Genomic DNA, 15,834 nt, shown 5'->3' on the forward strand with positions numbered 1-15,834 from the left:
AGAACTTCACAGTGGCTCAGATGACCACCTAAAATGGCGGTCCCGTCTCACTCAGAGACTTTAAACATAGAGGGCCACAAGTTTATCAGTGCTAAAGTTAGCACCTGTCACGCGTCACCCTCTCTAAACAAAGACGATTATTATCATCATCATCACCATTTTCACAATCACCATAATCATCATCATCGACATCATTATTATTATTGCACAAGCCAGAAAGAGTGTGCTTTAAAAAATAAGTTTTTTTCTTTCTGTTTCCGAGATGATGTAAGTTCACTTTGCTGTAGATATATAGAAATCGTTTATAACTTATAGTGTATAGAGGTTGGATGTTTACGAGAGATCCGTCAAGATTTGTGTTGCTACTCGAAACATAGACCTAATTCCATCCACCCTCCCACTTATGCATCAAAGACTACTAATCTATTCATACAATCTCACTTCAGATAAACCTAAAGATACTTTGCTCTCCCCAACCAAGTTGGACGTATGTCAGAATAAGAACATTACACTCAATTGCACGGCTGATGCATATCCATCAGTCAAGAACTACTCACTGTACAATGGAGATACCTACATTGGATCAAGCAGCAATGGACAGTTTAGTACAACAGCAAGATCATTGCGATGGAATACGTTTTGTTGTGTTGCTTCGAATGAAATTGGAAGTAGTCAATGTGCGTTTTCTGATATATACGTACTGGGTAAGTGAAATGATGCGGGTGGGTATTCATAATACTGAAGAAATAGAAATACTGCGCGTGTTGTGTGCAGTTATAAAGCACGCGGGGGTTGACAGAACACGAGAGAAGTGTTAGGAGACATTTTTAAACACTTCTCGAGTGTTCTGCCAATCCCCAAGTGGTATATAACTTCACACAACACAGTAAGCACGTTTTTCAGTTCTTTTATAAAATACAAATTACAATAACCGTTATTTTAGATAGGAATGACATAACTGAAAGTTCACGCGCGTGCCGTGTGCACTCATAAAGCACGCGCTCCAAACCAATCAGAACGCGACATTCATAACAGTTATTTTATAATTATCTATATGATACGGATGGGTATTCATAATACTTATTCATACTGCAACGATGTTTAACGGATGCCATTCTGCATGCAGTCTGTAACGTATTTTTTTAATCAAACGATTTCATGTATTGTAGGTTTGTATTGATCTATGGTTTGTTACCCGAAATACCCTTGAAAAGCAGGCATACCAAACGTGATACTGCTCTTTTTTGTTGGTTGCTGTTATTGTTGTTATTATTGTTGTACAGAACCCTTGCATCGATTTCCTAGAGAAATTGTTCAGGGGGACAAAACAAGAGGCCGTCTTTTCTTATGCAAAAAAAAAAAAAAAAAAAGGTTTTGTCCCTCAGAGCAAATCCTCTCGGGATCCAGTACAAGGGGTCTATACTTGGGGCGTACTCGTGAATGCCGTTGTTATTTTCAATTCTTTTTTTTTTAAGTCGAGATTACTATTTGACAGTCCACTTTTTATTTTAAACCCACTTTCAATTCCTTGAGTTGAAATGATTAGTTTATTTTTCCCGTCCACAAGTACAAAAGTTGGACAAAATGATGAAGATTGGTGAAGAAGTTTAATATTGACCAATGTTTACTTGTAGGAAACATAACCACACTGTGTAAAATCAATAACGAGAGTACATCAGTTGCAGCAGTAAAGGAAGGAGATCAAGTAGTTCTGCAGTGTGACGTATCTGGGAATGAATCATACTACATGTACCAGTGGGTTAAAGTAAAGGACAGTCTGTCTGTCAGGAATGATACACGGCAATTAACAATTGGTTCAATAAACCGCACGGATGAAGGTTATTACCAGGTGACCTTGCGAGATAAACTAAACTGCTCATCACAAATAAGGTCTTTTAACATCACTGTAAACTGTAAGTAGGATTTTATTGAACTAGTCTTCAATTAGATGACATACCATATATCCATGAAAAAATTGACTAATGAAGTTTACTAATTTGTGCAAATTTGTGCAATTTCTTACGAAGTTTTTCGCGGATTTATGGTATGCACTCTGTTAGAATTATGATACAAAAAAAATATTAACATTAATGACAAAAAAGGCCATGATTTCTCCAAAAAAGAGAATTTTTTAAATATTTATTTTCCTCACTACAGATAAACCTGAAAATACCAGCATCAAGGTAACTGGTGACAAGAAGGTCTTCTGTGAAGGAGATACCATACACGTTAACTGTACGTCAGACGCGAAACCTGCTCCAGTGTACTCCTTGTATCGTAATAACGTGTTTGATGGTAGTAATGCAAACGGTGCGTTTGTTGTTTTCCTTGCTCTGAATGGAAATTACACTTTCACTTGTGTTCCGAACAATACTGTTGGAGTTGGACAAAAGAAGAGCAAAAGTGTTACAGTAAAAGGTAAGAAAACTTTTATTGATTTTTATTGGAATCCGGGGGGAGGGGGGGGGTGTACCTATACCTACCAGTAGTGCACTAGCCTCTCGTCCCATTCAAACATAGTGATACATTATTATTACATTATTACATTTTCATTGCTTTTACCCTTAGTATATATTTCTTATCTAACATACAATCATCGGGACCATATGCCCCAGTACCATGGTATATTACGTATAGATATACAAATCCACAAATAGTCTAGGACAGATACGTTGCTAGGTATCTTGTAATATGTTGCTCCAGCAAAATAAAATATATAAAATCATACTACAGAATATCTTTGGTTTCGCCTGAATTTCGCTTGATTTTGTTTAAAAAAAAAAAGGTATTAACATTTCTCTTAATTTCAGAGCCACCAACTATCACAGGTTGTCATATTAATGGTTCTCTAAATGCAAGCCAACCAGTCGTTGAAGGGCATGTGGTAACAGTGACGTGCAGTACATCTGGAAGTCCTCCACTCACTGGAAGATGGACCAAAGATGGACGCGTGTGGAATGGGAATGATCTTCCATTCAACCCAATAAATATTACAGATGATGGATCCTACAACTTTACCCTAAACAATGGAGGCGAATGCAAGGAGGCAGTACAACACATCAAAATAACTGTTTATTGTAAGTAAACAGACATTGCAATGAAGCTTGTATACTTGTTTTAATTTAGGTTATTTTTAATTGGGATGGAGATCAATGTCACTTGATCACATGTAATAAAATAACTTAGATCTTACGCGCCCTTTCATCCTAAGTGCTCGACGAAATGTCAGAGACTCTGGGAAACACGGATGGCGTAGCGGTGAGAGCGCTCGCCTCTCATCAATGCAACCCGAGTTCGAGTACCGCCGGTCTCGTTGTCATAAGTGGGAAGAGTCGTTTGTTGGTTCTCTCCTGTGCTTGAAGGGTTTTTCTCCAGGTTCTCCGGTTTAACTCTCTCCACAAAAATCAACTACTACATTCCAGTTCGATCATGGAACGAGGATCACAAGTTTGTTAGCAACTGGCTATTAAGTGCTACCCTCGTAAAAACAAGGACGGTTTAATTTTCCTGTGAAACCCTTGCGCACGGTAGCGAGAAATGTGGCGAACTGGTATGTAATGCCCACGTTCGAGGTTTCATTTCAGGTAGAGTGCGCGCACACTTAATCAAAGGTTGTTTATCTTACACTCAAAGATGCCGCCTGAAAATGGCCCTTGATGATTCTCCGTTTCACAGTCTTTTTTTAAATCAAAATAATATATTTTCCTCAGATAAACCTGAAAATACCGGTATCAAGATTTCGCCAAGCGCGAAGGTCTTCTGTGAAGGAGAGTTGATACACATCAACTGTACGTCAGACGCAAAACCCACCCCAGTCTACTCGTTATATCGTAATAACGTGTTGGTGAATAAAAGCAGAAGCGGTGCCTTTCAGAATGTTCAAGTCAGCAATAAAGGAAACTACACTTTCACTTGTGAACCGAACAATACAGTTGGTGTTGGACCAAAAAAAAGCTACTGTGTAACAGTAAAAGGTAAATAGCAATTATATGTGAACAAGAATCCCAATTCTGGTTTCTTTGATTTTCCAAGGAAATTTTCATAAATTAGAGGGATTAGCAAAAAAAAAATATATATATAATAAAGTAAAAAGTGTGTTCCTCCCTTCAAATTTTAGTTTTTTCGATTATGTTTACATATAATTTTCTCATATAATTGGACATAATTGAATATGAAATATACACCCTTCTCATAATGGCTTACAGGTGCACGAAAACGAGGTCACCCTGAGTTATTATTTTACGATTAGAGATATAGAATTACATGAAATGACTTTAAATAAGAAAAGTATAAAAAAATGACCTTTGTTTTGATCTGAATTAGCGCTAACAGCCTTTATTTTGAATGAGCACCTTGGCTCAACCATACAAGATGACTGGGTGACCTCGTTTCCGTTCGTTCATCATTATGAGATGGGTGTATGACTCCTGGGCAAGTACATGTATAGGAACAAACGTCAAGGACTAATACCATGAGAAAATGAACTAAGAGAAGGAATCCCCCTATATAGCCTTGTAACCATCATGTGCACAGTTTGATGCTATTTTTAAACCATTTGTTTTTCTGCACGCGCATTTACTGCGCGCGCTCTACGCTGTTTGCTTATGGTTTTTTTTTTTTTTTTTTCCAGTTATTTCAACTCTGCCCTGAATATGAATGTGCACATCGAAAGCTTGGCAAATACGACAGGAAATTGAAGTAGTAATTTGTTCAAATTTCTGGAGTATTTTTACATTTATTTTTCAAAGCTTTCGACCTACATCGTCATCTTGAGAGCAGATTTGAACATTTGAACATAAGAAAAGCACAAGAAAACGTTAGCAAACAGCGTAGAGTGTGCGCGTACTATGCGCGTGCAGAAAATCAAGCGATCAAATAAATGATATCATAGGATGATATTTTTAGAATGGATTCTAAAAGTAGCATCAAAGTGTGCACATGATGGGGCACGGGGATTCCTTCTCTTAGTTCATATTCTCTTACTAATACTCATAAAGAATCTGAGAACAGTTCCTTTAGTCTATCATCAATAGTCCAGTCCCTGCACTTTTGAAGACAAATGAGCTTGTACTCGAAACATTGCAGTCCTCACACGAGTATAAATCGCGTTGTAGGATTCTAAGATTGAGCATTAAGCAAGCAAAACTGCGGGGAATTCTGGTCATGATATGTCTGAGGTTTATGCTTCTGTCATGATCCGACTAGAAGCTGATGGTGATCTAAAGGTCTGTTATTTATCTTGATCAGCTATCCATACTTTGATTCAGCTATTGAAAGCGGAAATAGCGTTTCATTCTTGGGTTAGATAAATATGGCGCACTTCCACTCAAAGCTGTTAATAAACACTTTAGACTGTTCAAGGGCGTTACTACAGACGGATTGGGTTATAATAATATATCGGTGTATTTGTTTCACTTATTCGTAGGTACTAAAAAGAGTTGATTAATTTGGATAACTTATTGTTTATTATTGTTTATTAATTATTGTTAGTATATATTTTTTAACTAACATACAATCATCGGGACCATATGCCCCAGTACCATGGTATATTACGTATAGATGTACAAATCCACGAATAGTCTAGGACAGATACGTTGCTATGTATCTTGTAATATGCTGCTCCAGCAAAATAACATATTTAAAATCAAACTCAGTACAGAATATATTTGGTTTCGCCTGAATTTCGCTTGATTTTGTTTTAAAAGTTATTAACATTTTCTCTTAATTTCAGAGCCACCAACTATCACAGGCTGTCATATTAATGGTTCTCTAAATGCAAGCCAGCCAGTCGTTGAAGGGGATGTGGTAACAGTGACGTGCAGTACATCTGGAAGTCCTCCACTCACTGGAAGATGGACCAAAGATGGACGCGTGTGGAATGGGAATGATCTTCCATTCAACCCAATAAATCGTACAGATGATGGATCCTACAAATTTAACCTAAGCAACGGAGGCGAATGCAAGGAGGCAGTACAACACATCAAAATAACTGTTTATTGTAAGTAAACAGACATTGCAATGAAGCTTGTATACTTGTTTTAATTTAGGTTATTTTTAATTGGGATGGAGATCAATGTCACTTGATCACATGTAATAAAATAACTTAGATCTTACGCGCCCTTTCATCCTAAGTGCTCGACGAAATGTCAGAGACTCTGGGAAGCACAGATAGCGTAGCGGTGAGAACGCTCGCCTCTCATCGATGCAACCAGATCGATCGATGGGTTCGAGTACCGCCGGTCTCGTTGTCATAAGTGGGAACAGTGATTAGTTCTCTCCTGTGCTTGAAGAGTTTTCTCCAGATTCTCCGGTTTAACTCCTAAATTCCAATTCGATCATGGAACGAGGATCACAAGTTTGTTAGCAACTGGCTATTAAGTGCTACCCTCGTAAAAACAAGGACGGTTTAATTTTCCTGTGAAATCCTAGCGCACGGTAGCCAGAAATGTGGCGAACTGGTATGTAATGCCCATGTTCGAGGTTTCATTTCAGGTAGAGTGCGCGCACTCTTAATCAAAGGTTGTTTATCTTACATCCAAAGATGCCATTTTTTATTGCTTTACAGCTGCACTGCCATTTTATCGATTTTCATGGCAACTGGGATAGACTCGTACCGAAAACGAAAATAATTCCAATATCCCGCCTGTAAATGGCCCTTGATGAGTTTCCATTTCACAGTCTTTTTTTAAATCAAAATAATATATTTTCCTCAGATAAACCTGAAAATACCGGTATCAAGATTTCGCCAAGCGCGAAGGTCTTCTGTGAAGGAGAGTTGATACACATCAACTGTACGTCAGACGCAAAACCCACCCCAGTCTACTCGTTATATCGTAATAACGTGTTGGTGAATAAAAGCAGAAGCGGTGCCTTTCAGAATGTTCAACTCAGCAATAAAGGAAACTACACTTTCACTTGTGAACCGAACAATACAGTTGGTGTTGGACCAAAAAAAAGCTACTGTGTAACAGTAAAAGGTAAATAGCAATTATATGTGAACAAGAATCCCAATTCTGGTTTCTTTGATTTTCCAAGGAAATTTTCATAAATTAGAGGGATTAGCAAAAAATATATATATATATAATAAAGTAAAAAGTGTGTTCCTCCCTTCAAATTTTAGTTTTTTCGATTTTATTTACATATAATTTTCTCATATAATTGGACATAATTGAATATGAAATATGACTCCTGGGCAAGTACATGTATAGGAACAAACGTCAAGGACTACTACTCATAAAAAAATCTGAGAACAGTTTCTTTAGTCATGATGAAAACGTAAATTATACACCGTGAAAAGATGAAAAAACTTACTGACGTTTCGGACGCTAGTCCTTCGTCGGAGTAAAAGAGAAAGAAGTTCCTTTAGTCTATCATCAATAGTCCAGTCCCTGCACTTTTGAAGACAAATGAGCTTGTACTCGAAACATTGTAGTCCCCACACTAGCCTGCGTAGCGGCTCTTGCCCCGCATCCTCGCCCCTACCACCATCCCACTCCCCAAGAGCCGCTACGAAGGCTGTCCTCACACGAGTAAAAATCGCGATGTAGGATTCTAAGATTGTAAAACTGCGGGGAATTCTGGTCATGATATGTCTGAGGTTTATGCTTCTGTCATGATCCGACTAGACGTTGATGGTGATCTAAAGGTCTGTTATTTATTTTAATTAGCTACCCATACTTTGATTCAGCTATTGAAAGCAGTATCTTCTATGATGAAAGATCAGTACTAGGGAAAATAGCAATTCATTCTCGGGTTAGATAAATATGGCGCACCTCCACTCCAAGCTGTTAATAAACAATGGGAGGTCTGACCTCATTCGAGATTCACTTTAGACCGTTCAAAAGCGCTAGTACAGACGGATTGGGTTATGATAATATATCGGTGTGTTTGTTTCACTTATTCGTAGGTACTAAAAAGAGTTGATTAATTTGGATAACGTATTAAGGAAAGAAATAGCTAACGAAGCGACGCCGGTGCTGTTTGGCATGGATAGTGCAGCGGTAAATACTCAGAGCGTACAGCTGATTCAAACCAGAAAGACCGTTGGTTAGAATAGCCTGCGTCACATCCGGAATTTTCTTCGTAAATACCGTCTGCGAAACATCGCCAGAAAGCTTGTTCTGGACCCCCCGCATATTGCGCGATTATATATAATAGATTCTGATTGGCTGTTAGCCAAGCTCATTCTAACGTGAACTTCCATTGGATAACACACGCATTGTTATAACTTGCGGTTTGTATTATAGGACGCCCAAATGTTGCCAATTGTAAAGTCAACAATGAACTGACAACAGCAAAAGCAGTAGTGCTTGGGACAAGTGTGAACCTAACTTGTGAAAGCAGCTCTGGCTTGAGTGCAAAATGGATTAAACCAGACAACAGTATTAACACGATTTCTCAGAGTTCAATTTTTATGCTCAAAGTTGATGAAGTAAATCTCAAAGACGAAGGGAATTACAACTTGGTGTTCCTAGATGATCGTAACTGCTCTACGAATGTGACATTCCATTTGAATGTTTACTGTAAGTTACCTCTATTTTTGATGTATGCGATTTACATGTGGCAGAATTGATACAAACCAGATGCTTTACAAAAATTGTAACCCGGTTTCAAATTGACGGATTTTCAGTGCATGATTCAAACTTTAATTAAAAGTAAGAAGAAGATATAACTAGCTAAAAACTAGTGTGAGCTGCGTCGGTGTTTCTACTGATACTTTCATGATAAAAGGGTAAATTATACACCGTGAAAAGTTGAAAAAACTTACTGAAGTTTCGGACGCTAGTCCTTCGTCGGAGTAAAAGAGGAAGAGGTGGTAGAAAGGAGTGTTATAACTGAGAACAAGACGAAAGAAACCAATAAGAACAAGGTGGGCAGGGAGACAAAAGAAACAACCAAAAAACAAAAGAATGGGTTGGTTAAAAACAAAAGCGTTCATTAATCTCGTTGGGACTAAGAGTGCCCAATAGATGAATAAGCCGTAGAGTTGTTAGTTGATTCTCTCCTGTGCTTCGAGGGTTTTTCTCCGGGTTCTCCGGTTTTCCTCCCTCCTCAAAAGCCAACTACTAAATTCCAGTTGGAATTTCAGTAATTGAAGAGCCACTATGTGGAATTGCCACTGACTGCTAAATCCTATTTATTTTTTAATCAGTTATTTTCATTTTAACTTATTCCAAAATCTACCCTGAAATATTGTTTTTTCCTGTTTTTTGATCGACGGTCATTAAAGAGCGAACGAGACATCAAACTTCGCGGGTCGCGCTTGCCAATCGAGTTGAGTCTTGGTTTCTTGTTTTTGCTCTTGTTAAAAATGGAGATTAGAATTGACCAAGAGAGCATAAATATGAATGGAAACGAAACTTCTTAATTTTGCGCACGCCCTGTAAATTCCCCGCTGTGCTATTGTTTTTAGAAATCAGATACAGTTTAAATTTGTGCGTCAACTATCGCGCGCGGCGCTCTTTCCGTTGTTTTGAACACTAAAAACCAGAGGTTTTTATCGTTTTTAGTAATCAAAACAACAAACGGAAAGGAGTAGGGTAAGGCGAAATTTAAACTGTATCTGATTTCTAAAAAAATAGCCCAACCAGGAAGTCACATGGCGCTCGCGATATTCAGAAATTTCCCTCTCATATTTATGCTCTCGTGAATTTACTTGTTATATCCATTGTCATTTTAATAATTTTCTGAGAATTAAGCGATAATTTTGAATCGAATTTTGAATTATTGGTGAATTTGAAGCTGATTTACCAAGTCTTAAAGCAACATCTGATTTGTATACATTTTGCCACACCGTGCCCTACATAAAGAACACGAACAACGTGATCAGTATTATTTGAATGTCCTAAAATATTTTAAAAAATATAAGTGTTTGAATCACATTATATGCTCAAATTGGTAATCAAATACTGGCCACAATCTGCAATCCGATTCTTTTCAAACCTTGGTTCCCCAGGTTCTCTCTGTCTTTCTCAAAAGCTTCTCAGTACGAAAACTATGGCCGAGAAGTCCTGGAGCAAGAGGCGGAAAATTGTAAATTGGGATGAAAAATCTGCTTGGTTCTATACCCAAAAAAGCGATACAATAACTCGACTGAAATCAATTATGATCTTATTTTTTTAAATTTTTATACCAACAATGAAGACTTAATTCTGCTTTTGAGATCAAACTAACCATATTTCAATATACGTGTTGTGGGCTTGAATGAAGACCTCTGTCACACATGCCCCTTGGTGTTTTGACGCCTCCTTGCTGTTTAACATCCTTCGTGTTTTGTATTGTATTTTTTTATAACATGCATTATTCCTTTTTATATACTTTATTATAATATGGCAGAATCGAATAAAACATATCAAATCACATCAAACTTGATGACAAATGTATTATCTGTAGAAAAACGTACATATAATACATTTATCATGACAAGTTAACTCGCTATCAGAGATTGGCTGAAAAATCTCGGCCAAATGGAGGTGACATAGCGAATAAAATGTCTAATAATAAATGTTGCATGCTGAGTAAGAGACAAGACATGCCTGTGAAATGTTGACCATTGCTACTATTGATGGAATGTAGTGTAAGAACACCATTGATTGATTGCTGCTTATAGCCTAGATGCTATCATTTTAAAAGGTACAGTAAACCAGCTTACTTTATCCATGCGTTATTTTTTTGTAATACTCGTCCATGATAAGAGAGCTCGTTGTATCGCGACTAGTTGTATGTGCTTGGTATTTTGTAGCTTTTTTTGACATCTACGTCGTTTATCCGTTATATTTGTTGCCTTTAGAAGGTTAGGACATTTTATATCAATTATTTCAGTCTTTTGATTTCTTTCCAGTCAAACCAGAATCTACTTCCATAAGCATTTCTCCAAACCAGCAAGTTTTTTGTGGTGGAAATCATGTACTGAATATATCGTGTACATCCTATGCCAAGCCTCCTGCTAAATACTCTTTATATCACAACACAAAACTGATCCGTGCCAACAGCATAAGTGGCGTGTTTAGTGTGACATTGAATGACATTGGAAAGAACAACTACACCTGTGTATCGTATAATACCGTGGGGTTCGGTCAAAATCGAAGTTCAGAGCTTGTTGTCAAAGGTACTAAATCTGATATGCAGAGATATTAAAGGAATATATAGACAGAATTGCATCCAGTCTTACCTGACATTAAAATTAGAATGACAGTGTTTTCAAAGGGTTGAAAAATTTACTTAGGATATATGGTAAGGTTGGACGCTTTGTTCCATATAACCATACATTCTTTGCCAGTAATTTTTTGTCACTTCTGATATTCTATCGTTCTAATTCTTTTTATTGAAACATTCTCAAATTTTCCAGATTAATTAATATTTGAGATGCTTTCGCAATGATTTCTTTCCCACTGAGAACAAAATTGAGATGAAAATTAAAAAAACTCGCTCCAGTCTCTTGCTCGTTTTCAAAGTGGTCATTTGAATTGTTCAACTATCGTTTTTTTATGTATACTTTTCTCTCTTTAGAGCCCCCCCAAATCGGCAATTGTGAGGTCGTCTCTTACTCTATGATCAATGGAGCAGTGATCGAAGGAGAAAGAGTAACCTTGTCGTGTATCATCACTGGTAGTGATCCACTGAACATAACATGGACCAATGGTAGTCACGTGTGGAATCAAGTGAACCTGACGTTTAATTCTGTCAACAGAGAAAATACTGGAAATTATTACGTGACAGTTAATAATGGCAAAGAGTGCAACAAAGCAGAAAAGAAAAATATCCCAATAATCGTCTATTGTAAGTTATCCTATTTGTAAATGTCAGCCTGCTATGTTAAGATATTTGGTCAGCTGTTAAAATTTTGGTGCAAGCTGATTGGCGGGAAATTTCAAAATGTTGCGTTGCAGCCATGTTCACACGATGAAATTTGTTGCGCGCAAGATTGCAAGAGTAGAGCGCGATTCAACTTCAGATTTGTTGCAAGCAACGTTGCATGCAACAAGTTTTAGGGGTACAAACGCTGCAACAGTCCTGTTGCGTGCAATGTTGCATGCAATGTTGCACCGTGTGTCAGCACCTTCAAAGGACAGAAAAGTGTATAGACAAGTGCGCCATCTTATATTCCTAATTTATTCACAAAGCCATATGAAAAAAACTCACCGTTATAATCCCTTTGACTATAAACACTCTCGATTATATGCACACCCGTCTGCTAACAGAATCATCAAGGGCGGATCCAGGGGAAGGGTCTGGAGGGTCGCGACCCCCCTGTCATTCCTGAGGTCAAATGGGCTTTCTGTGATAAAAATGCGACTGGGATTCCTTTGCCCACAAAATTTACCCCTGAGACCCCCCCTTCAAAAAAACCCTGGATCCGCCCTTGATCATGTTTCCTCCCGCTTATAATTCGTTACCATTTGTAGTGTACGCACCGCCTTGCTTCCCCCTAGGTTCAATCTGTTTATATTTTTTTCTGAGGGTATTCGTTTTTTGAAGCTTTTACATATTTGTTGCATAAACACTGTTTAATCCATTTTATCACCAATTTGTGTTGTTACTTGAATGATTACTTGAATGATTATTGCTTCAGTAACGGATATTGTGTTAATGATTGTCTTTCAGATAAACCCGAACAAGCGCGTGTTTGGTTCTCACCAAACAAATTAACCGTGAATGAAGAGGAAGCTCTAAACATGACATGTAAAGCTGAAGCTAATCCCAAACCATATTATACTTGGTTTTTCAAAGGAAAAAAGATCCAAAGTAAAATTAATGACACAATAAGTCTCTTGAATATCACAGCAAGTCATGCAGGGGAGTACACATGTATTGCCATAAACGATCTGGGGAATTCTACCGCTACTATTAATTTGATGGTTAATTGTAAGTAACTCATATCTTTATGCCGGATATAGTTTAGTGTACGGTAAAGTTATCATATCCACATTTCTAATATATTTCAAATATTTTTTCTCCCCCTCATAATATTTAGTGTCAATGCAAATTACCCCTAGTGCACTCAGAACCCAAAATTGGCCGCCACCTCATTATCGTAGCTATTTGAAATACTATCTTCTGCTTGTTATTTCTGATCATTTGTGGTGCTTATATTTCAAATAGTTTTTTTTCCCGAAAGTCAATGGCGGCCATATTCGCATGTCTAGTATTAGAAGTGGCTAAAGATTTTGACTGCTATTTTGTAATGATTTGCGGTTGTCTCTCTCTATTGCTTACAAAACGAAAGTCCACAGTGCATCACAAGGACGTGCATCTCTTTATTTTCGATTGACAGACGAGAGCTTACCTGTTTTTTTTTTTTTTTTAACAGCTAACATTTAGTCATTTTTAGAACTTTTTGACTTATTCTGTTCTTTCCTCTAATCTTCTTTTCTTCATTTCTTTGTTTGTATATTTATACTTTTTTACTGTTTTTCTATTCATTTCACCGCACAAGATATTAGGAAACCTACTTGCGAAGCTGTTCCAGTTGAGGTGAAGGAAGGGAACAACATAACATTGAATTGTAGTGCCTCTGCATACCCTCCAGCCAATTATGCCTGGGAAATTGGAAACAGAATTAAACTTACATCAACTTTCATTCTTACTGCCTCGCCGGATCTCCATGAAAATTATTTCACCTGCACTGCAAAAAACTCCTATGGATTAAAAGAATGTTCGACGAAATCGATTGAAGTTTTTTGTGAGTACTTATACATTCACATAAGCTGGCAAAAGAATCGTGCGCCACGCATGCGCGGCATATTTACCGTACTTCTTCACTTAATCTGCATTATGCTTATCTTTTGGGCACCTCATATAAACTTGCTGTAGCATCATCTTCAGATTAAAGATCTATAACTCTTATCCTTAGAAACATATATCACAAATCAAAGTTCACATCATGCAGATTCAATCGTTTCCGATTTAGTTTTACAATATTATCATAATATTGATAATATATAGTAATGTAGATAATATCCTGAGCTCGCAATATGAACCAAGTGAGATCTCTCTCAAAATTGTATTTGAGTGTTAAATTACGCTTGCTCATAACCTGAGTATCAGGCCTTGGAGGATTTGGTTAGTTTGCTCACTTCAACTTCCTTAGCTTTGAGAATCGCCAAAGAGAACTTTTTTCACACTGCATGCATTGCGTCTGCAAAGGCGTTTTACGTAAAAGGAATTTACTTGCATGTTGATTATCATATTTTTTTTGTTTTAATTAGTTTCTCTGTGAGTAGATAAATTAGTACGTTTTTTTCTTATTTATTTTATATATGACAATTTTATATATTTTTTAAAATAAATAGATAAGCCTCGTTATGTACGTATCTTGGCACACGCCTTAATGGTGAAAGAATTTGGCGTCGTTAACCTAACCTGCTTAACTTCATCTAATCCAGCCTCCAATTATATGTGGTCATTTAATGGTACATCAACCGAAAGTGCAAACAGTAGCGTACTTGTAAAATACAATGTCTCAAAACAGGATGCTGGGAAATATAAGTGTACCGCAAGAAATTCATTGGGGACTGCTTACAATATTACAGTCGTTAATGTGATATGTAAGTACGTTTTTGTCTAAATTATCTAAACTTATTATCTATCTTAAATTAATTTCTTTCTGTAAATATGATATAAATAAAGTAATAAAGTAATATTTTTTAAAGTTATTGTCTAAATTATATTGAGTCAAACACCGTGAAAACGGTGATTATAAAACTTTAATTTCAACATCGTTTGTATTATTTATTTATTTATTATTAGTATTGTGATTATGATGATGATTATTATTATTATTATTATTATTATAATTCATAGGTTTGCCTTTAATTTTTTTTCTTTCAAAATTAGATCCACCAAAGATCATATGCAAAGAAAAACTGGTTGTCTTTGAAGGTCAAGAGTATAGTTTTTCTTGTAACGCCTCCGCATACCCTCTACCTGACTACACCGTCAGTTACAAACTTGCCAATTATTCTTCTAGAGCATTGCCAAAAAAATTGACAAGAAATGATAATGGAGCAATTATAACATGTAATGCTTCAAACTCACTTGGCTCTGCAGCGTGCAAAACCATTTTAATCGTGACATGTAAGTATAAAAAAAGCGTTTAAATTAAACAAAATGTATTATATAGCGCGCTGTGCCCTATTAGTGAACGGAGCACAGTGCAGTGCACGGTGTTGTTTGTTTTGTTTTGAGCACACATTGGCTCTGTTCCGCTAATTTACGAACGAAAGCTCACTCTTGCCAATAGTCTCCGAGCAACGCGAAATAACTAATTGCGACCCATATATATTCCTTGCGCCTTTTACCATATTTTTTGATTTGTAGGGGGAAATTTATTCGATAAATTTTTAGTTTTTTTTCGGATTCAATCACAGGAGGTCCGACTTAACGCAGCCATATGTATATTAATAAACCTTTGGTTCTAAGTAATTGCAAAGTTTTCGAAGTGTTCACGAAATTCGCCGACATATGTATTTTGCGCTTGCTGCTGCTTACTTTTAATAACACCCCGCCAACTACAGTTTAACAGTGTACGCTTTTATTCAATGTTTTTCGTTGTTTTATTCTACTTTTGATTTTCTTATCATTTACTGACAATTAAAGACTACCCTATATTTCAGATGCTGAAAGGGAATTCCATCTCTTTCTTAATTTTATATTTAAGGTGGCTAAAATCAGTAACGGAAGACTTCCTCTCTTTGTAGCCATTTGATTTTTAAATATAAATTGGTCAATTGATTGAAGTTTACAATATTGGGCGTGGCATGTCGATCGTCCTTATTATACAAAAGTTATGGGCAATTCCCGAAAAACAGTTTTTCGGGTCGGTCTCAAAAAATC

The 15,834-nt window shown here is 36.8% G+C and overlaps 1 protein-coding gene across 8 annotated transcripts in view; it reads left to right on the forward strand.

The window, feature by feature from the left end:
- Positions 1 to 15,834, forward strand: part of LOC148905700 (hemicentin-1-like) — a 41,338-nt gene that overhangs the window by 8,310 nt on the left and 17,194 nt on the right. For 7 of the 8 annotated variants that reach the window (XR_016121681.1, XM_089039803.1, XM_089039805.1 and 4 more), the window contains exons 4-17: positions 447 to 704; positions 1,635 to 1,913; positions 2,158 to 2,418; positions 2,811 to 3,077; positions 3,711 to 3,974; positions 5,732 to 5,998; positions 6,714 to 6,977; positions 8,247 to 8,522; positions 10,841 to 11,107; positions 11,509 to 11,778; positions 12,604 to 12,864; positions 13,436 to 13,681; positions 14,292 to 14,546; positions 14,836 to 15,075. Coding sequence is in view for 7 of the 8 variants with exons in the window: in XM_089039803.1 (XP_088895929.1) it covers positions 447 to 704; positions 1,635 to 1,913; positions 2,158 to 2,418; positions 2,811 to 3,077; positions 3,711 to 3,974; positions 5,732 to 5,998; positions 6,714 to 6,977; positions 8,247 to 8,522; positions 10,841 to 11,107; positions 11,509 to 11,778; positions 12,604 to 12,864; positions 13,436 to 13,681; positions 14,292 to 14,546; positions 14,836 to 15,075 (3,675 nt within the window). In the remaining variant the exon portion in view is untranslated. The remainder of the gene's footprint in view (positions 1 to 446; positions 705 to 1,634; positions 1,914 to 2,157; positions 2,419 to 2,810; positions 3,078 to 3,710; positions 3,975 to 5,731; positions 5,999 to 6,713; positions 6,978 to 8,246; positions 8,523 to 10,840; positions 11,108 to 11,508; positions 11,779 to 12,603; positions 12,865 to 13,435; positions 13,682 to 14,291; positions 14,547 to 14,835; positions 15,076 to 15,834) is intronic. The other variant, XM_089039808.1, reaches the window with a different exon arrangement.

This window comes from Actinia tenebrosa, unplaced genomic scaffold, assembly GCF_029948245.1.
Source record: "Actinia tenebrosa isolate PJP-AT-01 unplaced genomic scaffold, QUT_ActTen_1.0 PGA_scaffold7__59_contigs__length_16204524, whole genome shotgun sequence".
NCBI classification, from domain to species: domain Eukaryota; kingdom Metazoa; phylum Cnidaria; class Anthozoa; order Actiniaria; family Actiniidae; genus Actinia; species Actinia tenebrosa.